Raw genomic sequence first — 22953 nt, forward strand, 5'->3', positions numbered from 1 at the left:
TTTAAAAGTGAGGGACGAAAAGAATATTTTTGTGAAATGTGAAGGATGAAACCGATCATTTTTCCTATAATAAAATAAGGGAACATATTTGTGACTGTAACCTGCCATCTTAATTTAACTTGCACGAGTACCAAGTCTTAAATTTGTTTCCTGCATTTTGATGTATTCAATGTACTCTTTGGCCCTCGATCTAGTGAATAAATTGTATAATTGAATTGGAAAAAGTAATTGTATAATGTTACCGGTTTGTTAAAAAAAAAAAAAAAATTGGAAAAAGTAATGCAAAACTACTTCACTATATTATTCTGTTACTAGCAATTTCATAAGCTGACGGAACATCAATTTACTAGATATCCAAGATGGCAATAACACAGGACTGGCTAGCTCGTATAATAATTATAAGTTCAAGATGTGAGATAACCAACCAACACGCTAGCTGTCCTATTAATACAATTGATGGGAAAAAGGCTTGGTCCAATAATATAGGCATGTTTTCGGTTAATTGATTATAAATTCTGATTTTGGATAATCAGTTTTTGTGATGTTTTTCAGTTGTTTTTTGTATTCTCATTATATATATTTTTTAATGATAAGAAAAAGTTAAAATCTATAATCAATCAAAAAGTAGCTTTTACTTATCCTAATTACTCTCTATATATAATCATTTTTATAATCTAATTTTGTAAAATCTAAAACAATAAAAAAACAAGGCCTATATCATATCAATAAGAGTTGAGGAAAAGTAAAAGACCTCACAAATTCTTCCCTTTTTTTTCACTTTAATAACATATATATTACCCATTTTTCCTCTCTCTCCCTTTCTGTTATATATTCACTTGACTATGATATATTCTCAACCAGATGGAATAGTAAAACTTTTTTTTACAAAGGCATAAAGAAATATATTACCTCTCTCTCTCTCTCTCTGTGTTTGTGTTTTGCTTGTATTCTTTGCGACATATAAAAGCCATGCATGTGCCCAACTGTCAAATTGCAAGATAAATCCAAAGAAAACGACGAGAAATCTCTCACAAAAGGGAATAATCGTCCATAGGATACTAAAACCATTGCAGTCCCACATATCATCCGAACACTGCAAAATGTGCACATTCTAATGTAGATCTTAATTTGAAGACGTTTAGATGGCTTGTTATTTTCACAACTTTATTTGATTGTATTATTATAAATACGCTTTTCAATCTTTTAGTAAAATTTCATATACACATCGCATCAAAAAAAGTATTATAATATTTTTTTATTAAAAATTATCTCAAATAATCTGTTTATGTTATACATTCGCTTGACTATTACATATTCTCAACGAGAGGGAAAGTAAAACTTTTTTACAAAGGCATAAAGAAGAGCATACATGTTAGATGCAATGATAACGCAGGACACGAAGGACTTTGATTGTTGGATGATTTCTTGAATGGTAGATAATGATCTTTCAGACTTATTCTTCGGGTACCACTTTATTGCTTTTCTTCCTTTCCTTAAAGCAATCTAGGGATGCGTGTTTAGAGTTACTACAGTATTGAAATTTGCTTCTTCTTTTTTTTTCTCTTTTGAGTTAGTAAAACATATCGGCTTTTATTTGATCAGAAGAAAGTTACATGGGAAAATGAAATGAAGAAAGTAAAGTAAATGAAAGAACATCAATAGTTAGTGATAATTTTCGAGAGTATTGTATGGAGTTAGTACTTTCTTTCTAAACTTTGCAAATGTTGCAGAGCAAAAAAATTTGGTGATTCAAATCTTTCCCAAATCAATAATATCTATCAATGTACCACCTTTCACATTGACTTATAAAAAGCGAATTAATAGAAGAAGGGAAAAACTCAATCATCCCATGATTGTTGCTCATTTTCTGTATGATATTGATATCCATGCATTTATATATCCTAGGGCTTTTTTTTTTTTTTGGCCAAAGCTATAATTTAAATTTCGAAATCTCTAGGATCGTGAACAAAGACTTAACAACACGTGACATGATGTTCAAGGTATTATGCCTCGAATAAGTAGCTGAGTTGGAATGCTGGTTAAGAAGAATAGTAAAATTGAAAGGCAAACATTTCTTCTTAGCAGTAGCACCACGTATTCTGTAATACTAATACTAGAAGTAGTACTCACAATCAGAAGTAATATTTAAGGAATTAATTAAAAGACAGAGAACTGACAAAGGCAGTGAATTTTTAGTAATGTGAGCGGTCGTCTCCTTGTGGGCTGACTTTTCCTGGAAAGCATTAATCATAATCTAATGATGTTTTTGCTTTCTAACTTTGTTTAGCATAAAAACTTTGGAGTTTTGCTGTTGAACTTTGGTGGCCCCAGAATATTCTTCCCCTCCCCAACACTTCCCCAAAGGCTTCAACTTTCAAGGTCCAGCTCTTCTTACCCCTCCAACTAATATTAGTATTAGATTCCTGTCTCTTACAAATCTCTCTCTCAGTGTGTGTTTGTGTGTGTGTGTGGATCTCTTGGTTTCATGCTAACTAAGTATATAGTAATATATTGTAGCATACTTGACTAAAGTTAGAAAGTAGCACATACAGGGCATTTGAAATTTTGAAGAGGGGTTTGGGAAAAGTATAGTGTTGTCACCAAGGGTATGTTTGTTTCTTTCTTTGTCTTCTACTTTGTTGTTGTTGGAAACTAGTAGTAATTCTTTTATTAGTTCTATACTTAAAAGGGTGTATTCCTATTCCTAATCTTAATCCTAGTAATGTTTTAGGAGCATTTCCTCATTCCAAGAACTAAATGTCTTTAATTAATTGATTGATTCCTCGAAAACCAAGCCAAATTTCTTGTGGGATTTTGTTGCACTTGCTAATTCTCATGATCCATAGGTTTTATAGCCAAGAATTTGGAATGGAATATATGTCTTACAGCATAACCATGGTAAAAAAAAATGTAGAGATATGTTATTGACTTATTATGTGGGACTCTTACAAAGACAAAGAATCAAACTTGCCAAATTATTGCATGCATGGGATGGTTTTGATTGAGTTGCGGCTGAGGGAATTGAATTCCTTGTATCCTTGTCAATTTTTGCTTTTCTTTTCTTCTTTTGCCCTTTATCAGAGGCTGGGAATTTGGCAAAATTTGTAGAATTGGATAGTCTTACGTTTAGTCAAGGCTTGAGATCGTCCTAATCCATGGTTAGTTCTAGATTTGGATCTGGGAAATCCTAAATGAGCCCACTTGCAGCTGTTCATGAAAAGCTGTAGAACAGTGTAGAGTATCTTTCTTTTTGGAAACCCTAAAGAGTATTAGTTCTTATATCTTCACTTTTCAGTTTTCATATTGCCACAAAAGAAGGGAAAAAAAACACACAAATTTGTTCTACTGTATAATTTCTTTGCTTGTTCTAGTACTAGCTTTCCTGGGATCTCCTTTAGAACCGACGACCAAGAAATATTTTCATTTTAAGGATGCATTATAAGTGTCTAATTTCTGAACTTCTTTTTCCTCAAATTAAAAAAAATGATAAATTACTCTAAAGCCACTTGAACCTTTTCTAAAGGTTCTTTAATCTCCACAAAGCATTTAAAAAGTCATTTATTAAGTCCTCAAATGTTATTAAACAAATCAATATGATCTGTTATCTTGTCTAACTCCCTATCCTTCATCGTATTACATGACTCCCTTTAAAAAAAAAAAATTAACTACACTTCAAAGCAAGAGCCTAGGATGCAAAAGATTCAACCACTTATAAGTTTCAAGCTCAACCACTATTACCTGAATATGATTTTCATGCAACATTTGTACATACTGAACTGAGCAATAAATTGTCGACTAAATGATACCCTTTTAACAGTTACAAGACTTCAATGCTAATTTACTCAAAAAGAAGTTTTGCTTAAAAAAATTTTTTTTTTAGACATGATTAACTCATTCTTAAATTAAATTAAATCTTATATATACTGACGGTGTATACACTATCACGGTTAAATATACGACACATATACAAAATTTGAGTTTCAAATTCAAATTCGAATTATATGTCATAAATCTAATGATAAAAGTGTGTACACTATCAGTATAAAAAATTAATCCTCGAATTATCAGAAAAGTAGGAATGGATTGGTTCTAGAAATCTAGTACTAGTCCCTTTGGTACTGGAAGAGATTTGGTAGCATATATTAAAACGCCTTGCTTATGTTCCACCATCGTCCCTATCAACTGCACTTTAGCACTTTGCTATAGTATTCCTCTGTAGTTGAAATCAAATCGTTTCCGGTTTCAGGATTATCACCATATAAGGCAATTGCATCTGTTAACATGAAAATTATCAATCCACACTCCAATAATTAGACTCTTCTTCCATGTCCATATGGCTCTGTAAGCATGTGGGGCTGCCATGTTTTCATGTTTCATTTTTATACAATACATCAAAGCATTCATGGTGCTCACTTTTTCTAGGATAATCCTCAAAAAAAAAAAAAAAAGTAAAGGAGAGAGTTTTTTATTCCAACCCCCCCCCCCCCCTCTTCTCCTTTCGGAGGCAGAGGCTGTTGTTAGTCAAATCAATTAAGAAGATGAAGTTCCTTTCTCAAAATTTATCACCAGCTAGTGCCTAACCTCTTTTCTTGCCCGGACTAGGATTCAATGTTTGGCCCCTTAATTGCTGCTACAAGAAATTTGCTATCTTGACTTTATAAAAAGGAGTCTCTATACATGATTTTATAAAGGCTGTTTTTGTGTAATTCTACGTACATAGGGCCTGTTTGGAACCTCAAGTTTTTAGCAAGTTTGTATAATACTAGTTTTTTAACAACTATTGCCACAGGAACCCCAAAAAACTTATCAAAATTTTTAACCTACACTTTTCAAAATAATACACAAAAAACTTTCCCTTCAACTTTTCTTCTTTTTCCTCCCCCACCCACCCCACCACGTCCTCCGTCGCCGGCCACCACCTCCACCACCACTTCCGGTGCCGGTCACTATTCCGGTTGTTATTGCCGGCCTTCCTTTTTTTTTTTTCTCTCCCTCTCCCTCACCCCCTCTTCTCCTCTCCTCTCCCCGTTTGACTGATTAGTTGGTGTATGTCTCTTTTTTCCTTTGTTTTTCTTTCTCCCTCCCCCGCCACCTTCCCCCTCCCGCTAGCTGCGATCTGGTCGGGCGACCAGATCGTAGCTAGGGAAGAGGGAAGGTGGCGGGGGAGGGAAGGAGAGAGGGAGAGACAAAGCTAAAAAAAAAAAAAAAAAAATCCATGGCTGCAACAACTCTGATGTCGGAGGGCGAGGGGGAGGGGAGAGGAGAGGAGAGGGAAAGGGAGGGGAAGAGGGCAGAGGTGCCAGGGGAGAGAAAAAGAGGGGCAGAGAGGGAGAGCGAGGAAGGGGCAGAGGTGCTGGGGGAGGGGGAAGAGAGAAGTGCCGGGGGAGGGGGAAAGAGGGGCAGAGGGGCAACTGATGCAGCGGAAGGAAGGAAGAAAGGTGCCGGGGGAGAGGGAAGGGAGAAGAAGAAGAAAGAAAAGAAAAGAAAAAAGAAAGAAAAAGAAAAAGAAAGAAAAAAGTTTTTCAACCTAAAAATTTTTCTTACAACTTCTACAGTAATCTACAGTAAAGTTTTAGACAAACACTCAAAAAACTCACCTTCCAAACGGGACCATAATTCTGATCAGTACACATTCTTTCATTTTTTTTCCTCCTTACATGCCGAATATTTCAATAATGTTAGGATTAGCTTTAGACACCTTCGCCACATGTCCTATGGGTTTTTTTTTTTTTAATAAAAAGTTTGTTCAATTTCGATTTCATTTATCACCATTGGACAAGACAGTTTTTCAGAAGCACAAAACACTTGTGGAAGTACTTATAAATATATATATTATACATCAGTACAGCTCTTATATTGACAATAAAATTCAAACACGCGACTTTATGTAAACAAATGATCAGTTCTTATCAGCTAAATCAATACGCGTCGGCTGCAGTAGAAAAGAGTGCTAGAAATGGTTTAAGACTTTTTTAAACTCTTGAAAGTGTGGTATGATCATCATTATAATAAAGTAGAAAAGGTAGATTCAAGAATCAGTTGAAACCTTTTATTGGAATTAAAGGTTTGATAGAGGTGAGATGTGAATAGGTACGTGGTCATGTCCTCTAGTGGGACGATAATGGATTCCTAGTTTTCTCACCTTGACCACTATAGTAAACCAGGCTCTCGACCTCCCTCCCTCGTTAGCTTGGTCAAAATGCCCAAACATTATTTGGTTTGAAAATTAGTTTAGAATGATGGTGTCACTGTCATTGGTTGAGCATGACTGTAAAGTAAAATAATTTCAACAAAAAAGGCAGATCTTTTGATCAAATTTGAGTGCTGGAAACTAACTAACAATTCAGATGAAAATTTGTGTGCGTGCCCTCGAAAGATCTTCCATTGTGGAGCACATCAATATTGGTTACTATGGCCAAATATGCACAAATTCATTAATTTGGCACTAGTTCACCACGTTCTTTATCAAGATTGTGAAGTAGTATATTTTATAAAACAGGAAAAAAAAAAGAAAGAAATTGGACCGCACTCTTTCTTGATGTGCTAATGGCAGTGCGCATGGGTGCGGCAACCAAGCAAGAAGCAAAATCTTTCTTGAACATTTAGGAGGAAGATGATAATGCCATGAGCTTATTCAGCAATGCCCCCATGCAATGTAATGCCATGTACAAGAAGATTAAGATTCCCTTTTGGCTTTAGAAAACAAAGTCAATAAAAAAACACCGCCTCCCTAACTTTCCTCTTCCCAGATAGATTGGATGGTCCCTATTGATTCCCTAGTAGTCTATGAATCACCTTTATACGTGAGAGAGTGAAAGAGAGATAGTGATTGATTAAGAAATGCAGAGAAAATTAACAATGGAAATTGCTAACCTAAAAGTAACGTATCATTGCATTCGAGTATACAGGATCAATTCCACTTGCTAAACATCTAATTGGTGGTTAGGTTCAAAATAGATGATAGGCATTAGTCATTCGAATGATTGATTGAGGAAATGGATGGAAGAAAAATGGAATTGAGATTAGTTTGGAACCCTGATGGGAGTTTTCAACGTTCAAATATTAAGTAAGGTCCACTTTACACTCCCCACTTTGGTTTGCCACTGAAATAGCTATTAAAACAAAGATTGAGATATGAGCTTTTTGGAATTTTTTTAAGCCATATATGGCCAGCACTATTCGATGGTGGCCTAAAGTGCAAATAGGTTTATGTTACTAGTGACATTAAACAATTAGGCGAAGATATTTGCTCGACGTGTTTGCTCAATGGAAAGAGCAGAAATTTTGCTGTACTTTTTTAGCTTAATTTCCTTGACGTTAATCGTAGCCAGGTATTGCATGAGAGGGACAGAGCCATCTTTATTTGAGGGTTTGAGGGGGTTGCAACTGCACCTCCTCAATTTTTTGATAACTATAAAATGGCCTGCAAGAAATATTTAATTTTCAATATTACTTCACTTTTGTTCCCTTGAATTTTGAAAATCTGCCATTTAAATCCACAATTGCACCCCAAAAGTGCTAAAATTATTTATAATTTTCTCCATCATTTCTACGGTAGAACCTTGAGTGTTATACTGCTTCTACTAAGTTTTGTTTTCTTAATATTAAATTTTTTTTTATGCGTCCAACCACAAAATAAATTGGAAGTGAACCAAATATTCTTGTGAAAATTTGGCCATGTAATCACTATGTGAATCTTGTGTGTGTGTATATATATATATATATATATATATATATATATAAAAGAATATACATCTTGTAACCTTATGTATTCTTTTGAGTGCTTCGTGATTTTATTCTATTGCATGGCATGATAACGGCCACACTTTATAAACCACAAGTTGTATCAGCTTGTTATTTTTATAATTTTTGTAATATTGAAGAAATTGGTTCGTGCCTATTAAAGTTGTAACAAATACCTAGTTGTCACAAAATTTCACAAATCATGCATTGTAAATTGAAATTAGAATTATTGCACCACTTGAACAAAAGTCATATTTTTGCCACCGCCGCATCAACTATTGCAAACTATAATTAGTTTATTGAATGTAAAAGTAGCTCATTTACCCCCTAAGCTAGTACTACATATCTTTAACTCTCCGAAAATGAATATTCCCAATTTTGTCATGAGCAGTGGATTTTTGGCACTCTTAATATAAATCCAAAAAATGGGTACAATTTTTGTAATGTACTTTAAATGAGGCTTTTACCTTTTTTTTTTTTTTGTCAAAAGTCTTTAAATGAGGCTTTTACGCATAATCTCATAGATGGTCTAAAATCATGCTAATTTTGTCTCGAAAATGGTAGAAAAGCGTAAAATAGATCAGAAGACGCCCTTTTGGATTGAACACAAATTAGGCTAAATAACCGAATCCTCCATTGGTACAAACCTCACCCTTTGGGCCTTGAGAAAGCCCATACAGAGGGTCCAGTCCAAACACCAAACACCAAATCCAAACTCACAGCCCAATCTTGTTCCAGTCAGGGCTATGCAGTATAGTACTTGAGGAAGAACAAGGAAAGAATTGAGAACAAAACTGATTCTTGATTTATGTATTACACTTGTTCCTTTGATTGATTATCGAAGCTTATTCCAGGTATAAACCTTAATCTCTTTACCCCTTCTATTTGTTTCTCGAATACTTTGTATATCGAGTGAAGATATCAACTCTGGTGCTAATTCCGATTGTACTTGGATGAAAAAGATAGTTTTGACAGTTGTTGATGGTTTATATCTTGTGATAGGATTAAATGGGGCTGAACCCAGATGAAAATATATTGTAGTTTGTCCCTTTTTTAGTTGGAGTTAGGATTAATGCATGTCTGGGCAGCCAAGAACGAGCCCCTTGTTCGCTGATTTGAGGGCCATTAGGAAATTTTTTAAACCTGTTTTGGGTAGTTTGGAGAAGCGTGACTCTTGATTTTCGTAGTTTTATTTCATATTTGGGGAATTGAAGTTGATGGTGGGATAAAATGGATGGGAAAGAAATCCGAGAAAGTTTGGTACTTGGACTACTACACGACTGGAGGACAGCTGAGACGTGTCTGTGTTTTCCTTGTTGTATGATTACTTTCAAGACTTTTTTTATTTTTTATTTTTTTTGAAAATGTGGATGCATTTGTTGGCCAGCAAAGATATGCACAAGGTAGTTGAGAAAATTAGACATAATTTGTTTGCAACTGGTGATTATGTGCATTATGACTGCTGTCCGAGTACTTTTATGCTGTTACTTTGGTGTTCCGAACGAACAATATTTAGGTTTATCTTCATGGAGCTTTTGAGATATTATTTGTTTTTGCATACTTTGGATTGCTTCTTGTGACCTTTTGAACCTAGTGCTGGCATAAAAATTGACGTGCAACTGAAGAGAAAAGCTTTCCTTGAAGAAATACGAAATACATACTTCGGAACTTTTATCAGTAAAAGAGATAGGATGATGACTGATGAGTAAGCTGAACCATAAAAGAACATTGAGATAGTAACTTCTGTGGCTTTAGTCCACTTGGAACTGTCAATTTGGATACAAGATAATGACATGGAATTCTATCCTATCTTTTTATTTTTTACTATATGATGATTATTATGTCTTCTCTCTGTCTGCATATATACTTGCTATAGTCTTGTCACCAAGTGACATCTATTCTGATTCTCAAAAAGTGGTAGAGAAGAGACATTTGGTCTCTGTGGTTTGTGCATTGAATTTGCAGTCTGATTCAGTCAGATTTTTCAATTTAGTACTGCAGGAATTGTTGGCAACTGACTAAAATTTCAGTTCAATCATGGATGCAAAAGCTTTGGCAAAATCTAAAAGGGCTCATTCATTACATCACAGTAAGAAGCATCACTCAAGTCCTACATCCAAAGCAACTCCTAGCTCAGCTACATCCTCCAGTGGTAAGAAGCCAACCAACAAACAAGCAAGAGATAAACCCTATCAGTCTCAGAGCTCTAAAGCACTCCCCACAAATTGGGATCGGTATGAAGAAGAATATGGTTCTGGCTCTGAAGACTCACCGCAAGTTAGTACCGGTCAGGCATCTGATGTTGTTGTACCAAAAAGTAAAGGCGCGGACTATGCTTACTTAATTTCTGAGGCCAAGGCTCAATCCCAAGCAAATTCTTCTTCCGAAAGCTTTGGCTTGTTTGATGATTTTCTGGATGGTATGTTCCTTACCTTTCCCTTTTTTTTTCTTTTTTTTTTTTGGCGCATTTCAACATTAAAGGGCTATAGACTAATTTAACATCCATAACATTCAGAAGGTTAGTTGCTATGGGGGTATGATTTTTCATGAACTTCTTTTGTACTCAAAACTGTCATAATCGTATTTTGCATGCTGAAGGTAGGATGTAAGCTGGTATTTAAGCCTTTTTGTTTGAGCTCTATATCAGGGTCATTGAGGACATCTAATGAATATAGGGCATATATTTATTTGACTGTTTCAACTGAATAACTCTCGCATTTAAACCAAACTGAATCTTCAGTTTTGTATATGACTTGGCAGTTTGATGATGTAATTGAGGTTTTAGTGACATGAGGGGTGCTGGAGGACTATTTATGTTCCCCTTCTTTTATCATTACTCTGTTACCCATTGTTTTTTAATAGTGATGCTCGTATATCTCTAATTTTGTGTTTCATAATAAAGATTCTTTTTTTTTGGTATTTTTAGGCTTAATGCCTTATATTTTACTACTCTCTTGAACTTTCAGCAATGTAGAAGCTTTAGGATCTGTAGCAGCTTTGTTGTTGATAAATCTCTATCCTTCAGGACGTTAGAATTTTTAATTCCCTTTTCAACCTGTGTTTCATGGGGCATAATTAGGAACAACATTTCCTTTAGTTCAAGTTTTGTCTTTTTTCTTCTTGCTGTAAATAGTGCCTTTTGTGCACTATTTTCCCCAGAGCCCACTATCTAATTGTCTCAAATCTACTACTAGTCGTATCTAATCTCCTTGGAAGCAAGTGACATGCCCCATGAATAAGTATTAAGTGACCTCATAACATGTAGTCATTGATGTTTATACAAAGATTTTTGGGAGATCTGAATTTTGTATGTGTGAAAAGATTGAGCTGATAAGTTTACCACCTGCACCACTTACTCGTCCATTTATAAAACTTATTATGTGGGAAAAATTTATTCATTAGTTCAATCTTCAGCCCACGGTGCATTTTGGTGTTTATCTATGCCTGTCAATAATGAATGTTGGTAGTTTGGCATCAGATTTATAGTATCTATGAGGTATAGGTATGCATATGCCTGCTTATATGTATAGCTGCATATGCTTATTTCATTTGTATGACTTTTTAACTTGATTATTTAGCTATTTCCAAGCTATTATAGTTTTCATGGTTAAGAGGAGTGGTGTTGACTTTGAACTTTCTTAGGATTCAATCAAGGATTAGGTCCATTGCTTTCTGTCAGAGGGGAACACCTACTGTCAAGGATATCAAATGACGTTTTCCCATTTGATGATAAGGGAACTAGTAGCCATGAGGTAATTTTTTATCTGTATTAGTTCCAGTCCATTGCAACTTTTTTTTTTTTGGTTGCATTTGTTTTCTTTGTTCTCATTGTATATTTATTTGATGTCTAAAGACCTTGTGCATATGAAAGTTTGCTCTCCCACTTATAGGGCAATCATGTGCAAATTCTCTTTTGGGTGTCATTTCTAAATAAACTTTCCTTTTTCCCCCCGTTTAACTTTGGAAAAGTACAACAGTAGTTCTGAAGTTGTGTTAGCCATGGTGGGGAGATACTTCAGTCAGTACTTAAGTAATCACAGGACTAATTCTGGTGATAGCGTTTGAAATTCAAATAGAATCATAAATTGTGGTTGAGGACAAAGGATCGTCATGGAAAGTAAACCAGGTTATGAGATGGTTGTATTATGCTGACCAGGTGATAGCATGTGCTTCATAATAATCATATATAATGAAGATGGAAACTAGTTGCCTCCAGTTATACTGACTGTTTCCAAGCACCGGTTAATCAGTTTTTGTATAGTTGATCAGCACATATTGTTTTTAAGTTTCACCAAATCTATCTTCTATTAACTATTTCGTTTTTGGTACTAATTTACATTAATCTTAGTAGATGGTCATTGCATCAATTTTTCATATGAAAGTGGCTTATATAGTCAAATTGGCTAAGAGAAAAACATGGGGTTGCATAAGCTACTTATTTAAAGAAGATCCAGATTGCACTTATAAGGGGAGAGGGGAATGAGGAATGAGGTCAAAATTGCTCTTGGAAAAATGGAATTTGGAACAAGATTGCCTTTGAGAGTACTCATTTTATTATTTGCATTGGGCTAAAAGATAATGCCTAATTTCTATGTTCTTTTACCTTCTCATGCTTGCAGGCATCATTTCTCTCGCTCAATCTGCACTCTCTTGCAGAACAACTTTCAAAAGCAAACTTAGCTGAAAGGCTTTTCATAGAACCAGATCTATTGCCTCCAGAAATGGTATACTTAATTCTTTTTGTTTCCTTCATCAGTTTATTTGCCAAGAATATTCTTGTTGGTAGTCTTGGTAACAGATTAATATGTAAATATAAAAGTTTGAAAAGATGAGTTCAGTGCATTTTGCATACAATCCAACCGTCTTTTCTTCTGCTTGTTTACTTCTTGTTGCTATATCCTGTCTCATCAGTGGAACTGGAAATAAATGGGTTGGACAAATGACGAGTGCTTTTCTTCTTCTTCTTCTTTTCTTGGTGAGGGAGGGTCTATCAATGGAAAAGCTTAGAATCTGTAAGTGACTCATGTGCACATAAACTAACACGTCTGTAGATATGTCTAAGAGGACAAGAAAATGCTTTAACATCATGAAGAGGCAGGGGGTGTAAGTATTATAGTACGTGTATTGCTACTTTGATCCACTTTCTCAGTTAAACTGAGCACAAAGAAAATCATGTAAAGCATCCAAGGTGCAATTCAACATATGAAGAAGTAAATCAGTTAATAGCAAAGATTTAATAGCCAGAGACAGTAATTTGCTTCGTGCAGTTATTTCCTTATTGTCCATTTAGGTCATGTTTGCTGGACTTTCGATTCTGCTTCCTTCTTAACTCACTTTCCAGGGTTCCCTCCACATTTCTTTCTGGGCTCTTAAAAGCTTCTACATTGTTCTTTTATGTGTCCAAAAGTTGTTGGCTTGTTTACTTCCCTGATATATTAGTTGAATTAGCTTATTTGTGCATTACATTTATAACAGATTAATGCCAATGCTTTGTGTATCTTTGGTTGTAATTTACATTTTAACCATATTCTTCCATATAAAACGTTCTCACTTATTTGATTGAAGATATTATTACTGATCATCCCTTAAACTTGAAGTGTTTTTTTCTGAAAACCACAGCAAATTGTTAAAAATTGCTTTTGTTTCAGGTCAAATAACAAAGTAGAGAATGGTTGGTAGAAAAGAACAGGAAAAAATGGCCTTTTTTTTCCCCAATTTAAGTAACAAGATGAAGATGATTGTTGGAAAAGCAATTTGATCCCAACTTAATTGGAATATCTTTTCTTTTTTCTGTTTCTGCACAAGGTAGTTATCTTCAAGTATTGGAGGAAATTCTTTGGTCCTCGGATATTTTAAGAAGCACCTTTCCTCTATTAACTTCTTAGCAGATCTGCTGCTTTTGCTATTGTGGTTGATTATCTTGGTTTACATTGCTTTGGTGTTTAGTGTTTTCAGTTTCCATGTAACAAACAAGTTAATATTCCCATCTCAATCAAATTTATCCGAAGAAAAGCAATTCTGAAATATATGCTACGATAAACTTGACTATTGACTCAATGTACAGCTGCTATGAGCATGAGATCTTTCCTCTATCTGTTTTTTTTATTTTCAAAATCTTTTTAACTTAAAGTGTACATTCTGTTGCTTACAAAAAATCATATGTGGCAGTGCACCGAGTTATATGCCAACAATGAGAAAAATCCTGATGAGCTTCAGGCTACAGGTAGTACTAAAGCTACAGAAAGCGAATTTGCTGGACAACCTTCCAGTATTATCTCTAAAGAAAATAGGAACATCCTTCTGTCTCAAGAATACATGTCATCTAACTCCAGCAGAGTCAGTCAGTTTTCTGTGCCAACTTCTATAGACCACCGAGTAGATGACCTCAAAGAAATCAGTGGAAGCACGTCAGTAAAGTTGACTTCAGGTGTTTCTATAGATTCCAGCTCTAAAAAACCATCAAGATTTGAGGCTGCAAAAGCAGAAGCAGAGCTTGATATGCTTCTTGACTCGTTTGGGGAAACAAAGTTCTTCGACTCCAGTTGGATGGCAGGGGAGTCCAGTCAGAGATCGGGTCAAGAAGAAGGTTCAACCTTTCAGTCAGTCTCAGTGGCTGCGCAACATGTGAGGGAAGGGCCTGATGCGACCTACTCTGGAAGGATGGATGCCGCCCTTGATGATAGTCTTGATGACATACTAAAAGATACATCACATCTCATAAATACGAAAGCAGTATCACCATTAAATGAGGTAAAGGCTGCTTCCAATGAAGCCCCCACTGCCTCTCAACCTCATTCCAAGTCTAAAATTTTGGATGACTTTGATTCCTGGTTAGATACAATCTAGTCATTTTTGGAAAGAAAGTTGGCTTCCTGTAAACTTCTTTGTTGCATTTAGTTTGTAGAATGATGTAAAAACTGTGTGTCTAGTGTCGTATTCAATTCAAAATTTGCTTGATAAACAGTGTCAATAGCTCACGGTTACCAGTTTCAACTATTTTTGTAGAGGGACTACATAATAGCACCTTTCCAATAGGAAAAGGACAATTTTCTGACTTTATCTAATTCCTCACCTCATATCCCATTGCCACTGTATGATAATTTAATTAGTGGGCTCATGGTCAATAGTATTTGTGCAGAAATTTTTTCTGCGTGGTAGAATATCATCTGCTGACAACCAGAAATGAAATTGGTTCTTTTTGTTTTTTCCCCCAGCTCTAATGCTTGCTTGCTGTTTGCAGATCAAGAGGTGCTTGATAGATCTCATATGTGAATTTTCTGTGCACTGATTACACCTTTCATGTGATTGATACTTAACAACAGCAGTTTGCTATTTGTTTGATGTCTACGTATATGTCCACAAAGAAAGCTTGAGTAATATGATGTGCTTGATTTTGAAGATTTGGTCTGTTCAAGTTGGCCAATAGACACAGGATCTGGATGAGATATGGATGCCAATGGTGAACAAATAAATACATCCCACAACTCATAAGTTGAGGCCATCATAGTAGTTAGCATTTATTTGGATAACATGTTTGACCTACCTCAGCCCAGATGTTTTGTCAGATTGCATCTTAATCTGTTCTTGCTTTCTCTTTCCTCTTTTTCTTTTTTCGTGGACAACTAGATAGGATATGAAACTCCTATCCCATTTTGATCTCTCTCTTTCCACCAGGGAATGGGGGTCCAATTGGCATTTTATCTCCAGATTGATTGTAAATACGTATTAAAGACAATAACGGATAGCCGAAACTTTTTAATGTGTTGTTGTCAGTGGACTTGAAAGTTGATTCCTCCACCCGCAATCATCCTGAAGTAGAAAGAAATTTGGAGTTCTTTGTGTCTAAGACTAGTTTTCTATCCAATTTTGGATGCTAATTTAATCCTGAAGTAGAAAGAAAATTGGAGTTCTTTGAGCCTAAGACAAGTTATCCATCCAATTCTGGATGCTGAGTGGTGTCAAGCCTGATTTCTTATCCTTGTAAAAGTCTATCAACTTAACAAAAATAAAAAAAATCATTTCAATATTTAGCACTTATCGAGATGCAATATATATAAAGATAAAAATATATTTAAGAAAATGAAAAGATAATTAAAAAAAAAAGTGTCTGTAGACAATATTTCGAATGAAAAATAAATAAATCAATAACCCCTATCCAAAAGGACTAGGGAGGGGATGATTGGTGAGTTGGGATCCTTCATCCGTTCTAGATTATGATAGCTTTTTTACATAGTTTTTCCACTCTAAGATCAACACTTAGAGGGGAAACTAATCTTCTTCTTTTTTTCCCCCTCCTACCCTTTCATCCCTTCTCACACCCTTCATATTTTTATCTGTTCCATCTATAATTTGAACACCGAATTTGATAGTAAAGAGAACTACAATAGTCCTCTCTTGGCCACCGATCACGAGAAACTAATTTATTGTTCCTTACATCTGTTAAATTGCTTGATTTGACTTATTCGTTTTTTTGAAAGTATCTACCTAGTTATTTTGGTGCTTTGTGTTAGGGAATCAAGATGAATCATGGCTGGTTCTAGAACTCGAAGGTGATAGGCTTGAAAGGGCAATTGCCTGTTCTATAATGCAGTCGTGACTCTAAATAATGCAGACAAGAAAACTCAATAGATATGAAATGATCTTGTGACCATGTCAGCAAATAATACCGCAGAATAGAAACCGGCAAAACCATAAGGCTCTCCTGGTGGTCGTGGCCAGTGGCCACCAGCCCTGTGAGTTGCCGGTTTACTTCTTTTTCTACAAATTAGTTAATTGAACAAGATTAGTGGAGTGGATGCACTTTATATTTTTCTATGTTGAAAATTATTTCCTTTTTGCTACAATCAAATCAACAAAGATTGTCCTACCTATACTTTTATATCATAATATTAGTAAACGAAAATAAATAGGTCAATGTTATTGGCGCGGTATTTTTTTTTTTTTTTAATATCAATCTATTTTTTTTATGTGATTTTGCAAAAAACTACAAAAGAGATAAAAGTGTCATTAACAATGCTTAAATACGGATTAATAACCTTTACAATTGCAGTGGTAATAGCATATGTAGTCACTATCAAAACAAAATATAGGCACTAAACTTATCAATTGATAATCAATACATATTAGCTTCTTTTTTTTTATAACTCGAAACATATCCGACGCGAAACCTTTGGACCGAGCCGGCACACCAAACTGGAGAGGGAACGTCGCAGTCCACGCAACGTTTTTCCGGGCGAGTCACAAATATATTAGTTTTTCCAAGTGAGATTTGTTGTAACTAGGCAATATTAAAAGCCGCCGTGCTCTCGTCACTTTGTCAAATGTCCAAACCAAAAACAATACTAAGTTAGCAATTTGCAAGTAATTAATCAAGTATCCCGAAAGCAAATTTAGGATTATAAATTAGTCCTTCTAATTACCGAATCTAAGCAAATCAAATCCAGTTCGGTGGACTTTGTATTACTGGTATTGCTCAATATCCCAAAAAGTATGAAAATAGAGAAAAATCCATTAAAATTTCTATTTTCTGTAATCAAATCTCAAAACTATATAGTCCAAGTCAAGCTGATCTAAACTTTCCATCTCCTCCATTCAATTGATGAAGAAAGGTGGAAATTTGCCAGAATTTGAAGAAAAAGAAAGAGAGAGGACAATTGTTAAAAGTATGAATAAACATCAATTACAAGCAATCAAAACATCACGAATTAAAGCCACAAAGCCCCAGCCTTTTTCAAAATAGGGGTCAGCTCCCCAGTAATATGAGTAGCCATAATCCGATCCAAACCTCCGAACAACTGACCACCGATAAACACCGCCGGAAACTGCACCCGGCCACGATCTTTATCATCTCCGCCGCCGCCGTTGATCCTCTCCAGCTCCTTGATCACCTCATTTTCGTCCTCATCATCAACCTCGTACACCGGAGGATTCACACCAAGGCCTTGTAACAAACGTTTAACGACATGGCTCATGCAACAGCCGCGCTTCCCAAACACGATCACAGCGTTTTCTTTGATCGTATCCTTCAACTCCGCCTTCGAACTCTTGAGATAATGAAATGATGAAGCAGAATTACCATTGCTGGTGGCTTTACCGATTGAAAGGCTTAAAAGGCTTTCTTTTCTTGGCATTGGTAGCCATGTTTTGTATGGAAGTGCTTCTTGCATGGCTTTTTCTCGGTAGTGTGTGTACCTGAGCGTGCGGTGGTGTGTGTTTTGGAAGAAATCTATGATAGTACTATGATAGGATTGTGAGAATGCTTGTGTTCAAGGAATACATGGAAGTTCTTGCTTTATATATACATCAGGAAATGGAGATGCCCGGAATCGGATCGGGTTTGGTTTTTTAGTTTCTCTTGGGTGGGTGTTTGGAGTGGGGAGGGGTGCTTTGTGGTTGGTTCGGCTGGGGTGGGGTATGTGAGTGCTGAGGTGGGGGGAGGTGACTTGAAAGAGTCCAACGTCAACGGCAGTTACGCTTTCTTACGCGTTACATAGGTTGTGGCTTACGTTTCATTATCTCACAAGCAATTTTTTTTCTTTTTTTTTTCTTTTATTGGGTAAATTATACAAACGGTCTTGAAGGTTTCCGAAATTATGAAAGAATCCCTAAGGTTCTAAGAACTATTAAGGTCTTACCATGTAAACATTCATCGACTCGTTTTTGTTTTTGTTTATCATTACATATTACTTTAACTCCGAGTGATCATGGGCTACACTTTCCATTAAGGTACAAGAAGGGCATTAAGTAGTCTATTAGCAAACATTTTATGTTGACATCCAAAGTAATGGAAGATTATATAGCGTAATGACTTCGTTTAAAAAAAACTGTGAAATCCCATTTCTAACTCTATGAGATTCATCAAAAATTGTACTTAGTACATGCAAAAGTTATGGTTAGCTGAAACATCGTGTAATTCTATCAATAATACGGTCAAATTATCACTCTCTTAAACTAACTACTTTCGTCAATTTTTTGTAAGTGTTTCTTATTTCGACTTTCAAACCATCAGTTTGAAAGGTATTACCAAATGGAGTAACTGGAATTGGTAAGAAGCATTAAGATTGTGACTTTAAGAAGTTAAATAGGAGGTGATTGCAATTGTAGGAAAGCTTAGGAAGGTTAGTATAATTTGCATGTTTCCTTGTCTAGCGTATCAATCCATCATTGGTTATCCCATGAGCAACGTCCCACTGATTAGGATATTCCAGCCTCACCACCTCATCTAAAATGGGATTTTGTATTAAATGTAGACTTTATTTGTACATTGCAATGGAGTCGGGCCAAAGCCGAGCTGCTTGGGTATAGAAAAATCTTAAAGCAGTCGTGATTTCAGACACACATTCGTCACCAAATACAAGAAAACGAAGCCTAATAAGTAGGCATGAATCATCATGCTTAAGTGGGCAAAAGATTATCTCCTCAATTTCAGAAAGCCACCCCATCAACCAGATATTTTTATTGGCAATTATTCCTTTCTTTCTACGTTAATTACAATGCTTGTCTGTAGAGTAAGAATTGACCCATGCTCTGTTTCCAGCTCTCATATATCTTTACTAATATAACGTAATAAGAAGTTCCGCAGTCAATTTTCCAAGGGTTCCACTCAATTGTTTCCTTTGGTGGTCCAATGCTTGTATATATATCAAAGTTTCTTATTTGTTCTTCAAATTGCATTCAAAAGCAAAATATCAATGATTTGCCTATAAGAAAACTAAAAAACAAAGAGAGAGTGAAAAGAAGTGAACCACAAATTTTCAACAAAGTGACTTCTATAAGGTGAAAGCAAGAATAAAGATTCAATTCATGCATACAAACATGATATAACTGATTAACTTAGCATACTCTTGTTTAATTTTTTTTTTTTTTTTTAACTAGGGATTGAGGTTTAAGAAGCAGAGAAGAGAAATAAGAGAATTGAATCGAATCACTTATAATTTTTAATTTTTGAAATTTTAATCTTAACCATTAGACTGAAATCTTCCACGTAGACTGTTACGTAACTCGTTGGCTGTATATTGACTGAGATCAATTTGATTTTCATATCTAATTTTTTGAACGTAAATAAAGTACAGAAATTGTAACTAAAATTTTACTTGATTTTGAACCGAGCAAATTAGATGACAAAGTGAGATTATTATTTTTTTCACCTTACTTATGGAAATAAACAACCATCTTCACCATTTTCTTTCCTTCTAATGGTGTAACAATAAAATAACAGTCAAGCAAGAATCACGCATAATATTAAAAAATTCCATTCCACATGAGCAACTCTGAACTAAGCAAAAAAATTTTTCAACAAGGCCCAAAAACTTTGATTAAATTAAGAAAAGGACACATGCGGTGATGTAATGTAAACGGACGAGAGCAGACAAAAGAGCCGCTCGCGGACGGTGCGCAATGACGACGTCAGCTAAAGGACAACGTTGGAATCAAGAAGACGTCACCAACCCCTACAACTGACGTCACGATAAGTGTAAAAGCGGGTCCCAGCAGAGTTTCGGGGGCGGGCATTGGTAATGACGTCATTCCGAAGAAGTAATAGTGTGCGTGTTTTCATCTTCCACGTGGAGAATGACGTCTGCGTGACAAAAGACAAAGAGCTTTGAGCCACAGGATTGCCGGAGGACGTGTTTGTTTGAGGTCAATTTTCTCATGTCTCCGTCTATTAGATGTGAAAGTATTTAAGATTAGATTCGGCGTTGTCTCGTTTCTTTCATAGCTAACTTGGCATTTCCCCAAACGGCCAAACCCACCACTCCATTTCTCTTATACCCCTTCTTGAGGTTTCTTTTGATATTATTGAAATGTATGTCCAAATTTTCCAACTTTACCAATTGATAATTTACTATGAACAATATCAACTTTATCATTAGAGTGTAACGAATTTGCATTTTTTGAAGTTTTTATTTTTTAAATTTTTAGTACTATTTAACAATTCTGAAAACACACTACTATTTTCAACACTAAAAAAATTTAGTTTACTACAACTTTTTCCACTAATTTTTGCTTAAGTATATTGATTAGGGTTCATTCACAATTTTTCAAAGCCATATGGAATTAATTTGTTGTAAGAATGTTTAAAACTAAACGCATTTCGTTATATAAAATTGTACATTTTCTCAAAAAACTAGAGAAAAGGGGATTTGCAGGTCCTAAATTCGTGCTGAATGATTAGTGTAAAACCAAAAGTGGCTGAAATCTTTTTTTTTTTCCTCTAATTTTTTCTTATTGGTTTTTTTTAAATGGGATTTTTTTTCTTATTGGTTATTTGTTCTTATCTCGATGGATTTTTTTTTGCATTATGCTCAATGTAAAATCTATTTTATGTCATGTCAAATGCACAATTGCGTGGAAGATTTGCGGGTTAATCCATGGAATAGAGAAATCCATAATGTTAATAATGGCAAATCTTTCTTGTCAATCACATCTAATGAAAACTTCAACTTTCTCACGGAGTCTGCGATATCAATTGATTAAAGTGGATCGTAAAGTCCTTAGCTGATTTTTCCTGTTCTTAGTGCTACATTTTCGTCACCAAAATGTTTTAATAGCCTGTAATCGTTTGTTGGTAAATAATAAAGCATTAATGTTTCTAGAACCTTTAACAATCTAGCTTGTTAGGTGCTTGTTTAGAGCTAATCTTATTCAATCTTCATGCTTAACCAACCATAATTTTTTTCAAATGAATAGAATAAAAAAAAAAAGATAGGGGATTACAATTTCTTGATCTTCTTGAGTAATCTGTCTGAAATGTCCCATTCCGTGACACATGAAAAAAATTACTTGTAGACAAGAAAAATGTTATGAGGGAAACTTGAGTGGTTAATCATTTATGCCTGCAAACGAACATAGACATGAAATCTCCTTGTTGGCCCTTGCAAAATTAAAGGGGTTTTGAGAATTTTAAGCTTAATTGCTAGAAGACTAAAAATTTATGACAGGTGTATCAAACGAAAGCAGCCACAATCATTAACTTCCCATCGTGTTTCTCGTGCTAACTTTAGCAGCCTCAGTCTTCTGAGATTTGTGTACCACAAAATATGTTAGTGATGTTCAATCTCTTCGTTTTGTTGTTTAGTGGAAATCAGTGGAAAATGTCTGAACCTATGCGACTTTGATTTGATGAATATTTCTGGAATGTTGATTTTTGGGGAGTAGATATAGACAAAATTAGTAATTGACGTTTGATTTACGATTTTCATGCTTAATTTGTTTCGATCTTCGAAAGGAGTGAATTATTGAAAATCAAGATGTTTAGGGTTAACATTAAATCAAGATAAAGAGTTGAAACATACGATTCTCGACGAGTATGAAATTAACAAGAAATAAAATACAAATCCCTTCAATTATCTTTTCTCAAAAATTTCTCATCTCATACTATATACAATTGCCTTTCCCCAAGTAACTTTTTGTGGGAAATGATGGTGATGCATAATACAAATTCTCATTAAGAAGAGAGGAAAAAATTCTCACTAGAAAAACTCTACAAGAAAAGAAAATTTTCATTAGGAAATTGAAATTTCTTTTTTTTTTTTTGGAGAAGACAATATTCTCACTGAAAATTTTAGAAGAGTCTTTATTACCTACAAATGCACAAAAAAAAAATATTGAGAGGAGTGGGAAGAGGAGAGCCTCCAAAGAAAACTAAAAATGGCTTTTTTGTTGGAAGATCAATTTTGATTTGTGTCACACACATCCTGTTGAAAGTGCGGCCGAGGAAAAACAGGAGGAATATAAATCCAGGACACCTTTCAAAAAGACAAAGAGAAAAGAAAAAAAATATCCACGACAGGCTTTACCTACAATGCAATGGAGGACCATAACTAATCATGGACCTCAAGGGTCCAGGCCTTCAGCCACAGATTCCAATAGTGACTTTGACTTTGGATATTTGCTTGTTACACGCTAAAACCACCCACCGACGGACCTCTTTTTTTTTTTTTTTTTTGGGTAATAACCTATTATTATCCCTCGCCGATCGCTTGAGGAGATTTTTTTTTCCTTAAATTTTTTTCCTTTTCTTTGAAACTGAGGGAGCTTCCTCAAGACATATTTATGGTGTATGATTAACCACGTAATTAATAACCTTAACCACGTTTCTGCCTATTATCATCTTTTTCATTAGAGGCTTAATTATCTTAGTGCAGATGTTGAGTGTGATTGTACATTCGTCCCAAAAACTTTCCTTGTTTGGACAGCAAAAAGAAATTG

General features: G+C 35.1%; 2 protein-coding genes across 4 annotated transcripts; one reads left to right on the forward strand and one right to left on the reverse strand.

Annotated features, from left to right (window-relative positions):
- Nucleotides 1-8440: 8440 nt before the first annotated feature.
- On the forward strand, nucleotides 8441-14807 carry LOC113743610 (protein ECERIFERUM 16-like). Of its 3 annotated transcripts, none has more exons than XM_027271657.2 (5): nucleotides 8441-8597; nucleotides 9737-10162; nucleotides 11386-11495; nucleotides 12363-12467; nucleotides 13912-14807. In XM_027271657.2, the coding sequence occupies exons 2-5, from the start codon at nucleotides 9781-9783 to the stop codon at nucleotides 14587-14589; spliced, it is 1275 nt and encodes a 424-aa protein (XP_027127458.1). In that variant the 5' UTR covers nucleotides 8441-8597; nucleotides 9737-9780; the 3' UTR covers nucleotides 14590-14807. The 3 variants fall into 3 exon arrangements, with proteins under 3 accessions (XP_027127458.1, XP_027127459.1, XP_071904973.1); XM_027271658.2 differs by having other exon boundaries at nucleotides 8463-8597; nucleotides 9745-10162; XM_072048872.1 differs by having other exon boundaries at nucleotides 8472-8597; nucleotides 9774-10162.
- Nucleotides 14808-17447: 2640 nt separating this feature from the next.
- On the reverse strand, nucleotides 17448-17909 carry LOC113743707 (glutaredoxin-C9). The gene has a single exon (XM_027271771.2). The coding sequence runs from the start codon at nucleotides 17907-17909 to the stop codon at nucleotides 17448-17450; it is 462 nt and encodes a 153-aa protein (XP_027127572.1).
- Between the last annotated feature and the right edge of the window lie 5044 nt (nucleotides 17910-22953).

This window comes from Coffea arabica, chromosome 5e (genome assembly GCF_036785885.1).
Source record: "Coffea arabica cultivar ET-39 chromosome 5e, Coffea Arabica ET-39 HiFi, whole genome shotgun sequence".
In the NCBI taxonomy this organism is placed as follows: Eukaryota; Viridiplantae; Streptophyta; class Magnoliopsida; order Gentianales; family Rubiaceae; genus Coffea; species Coffea arabica.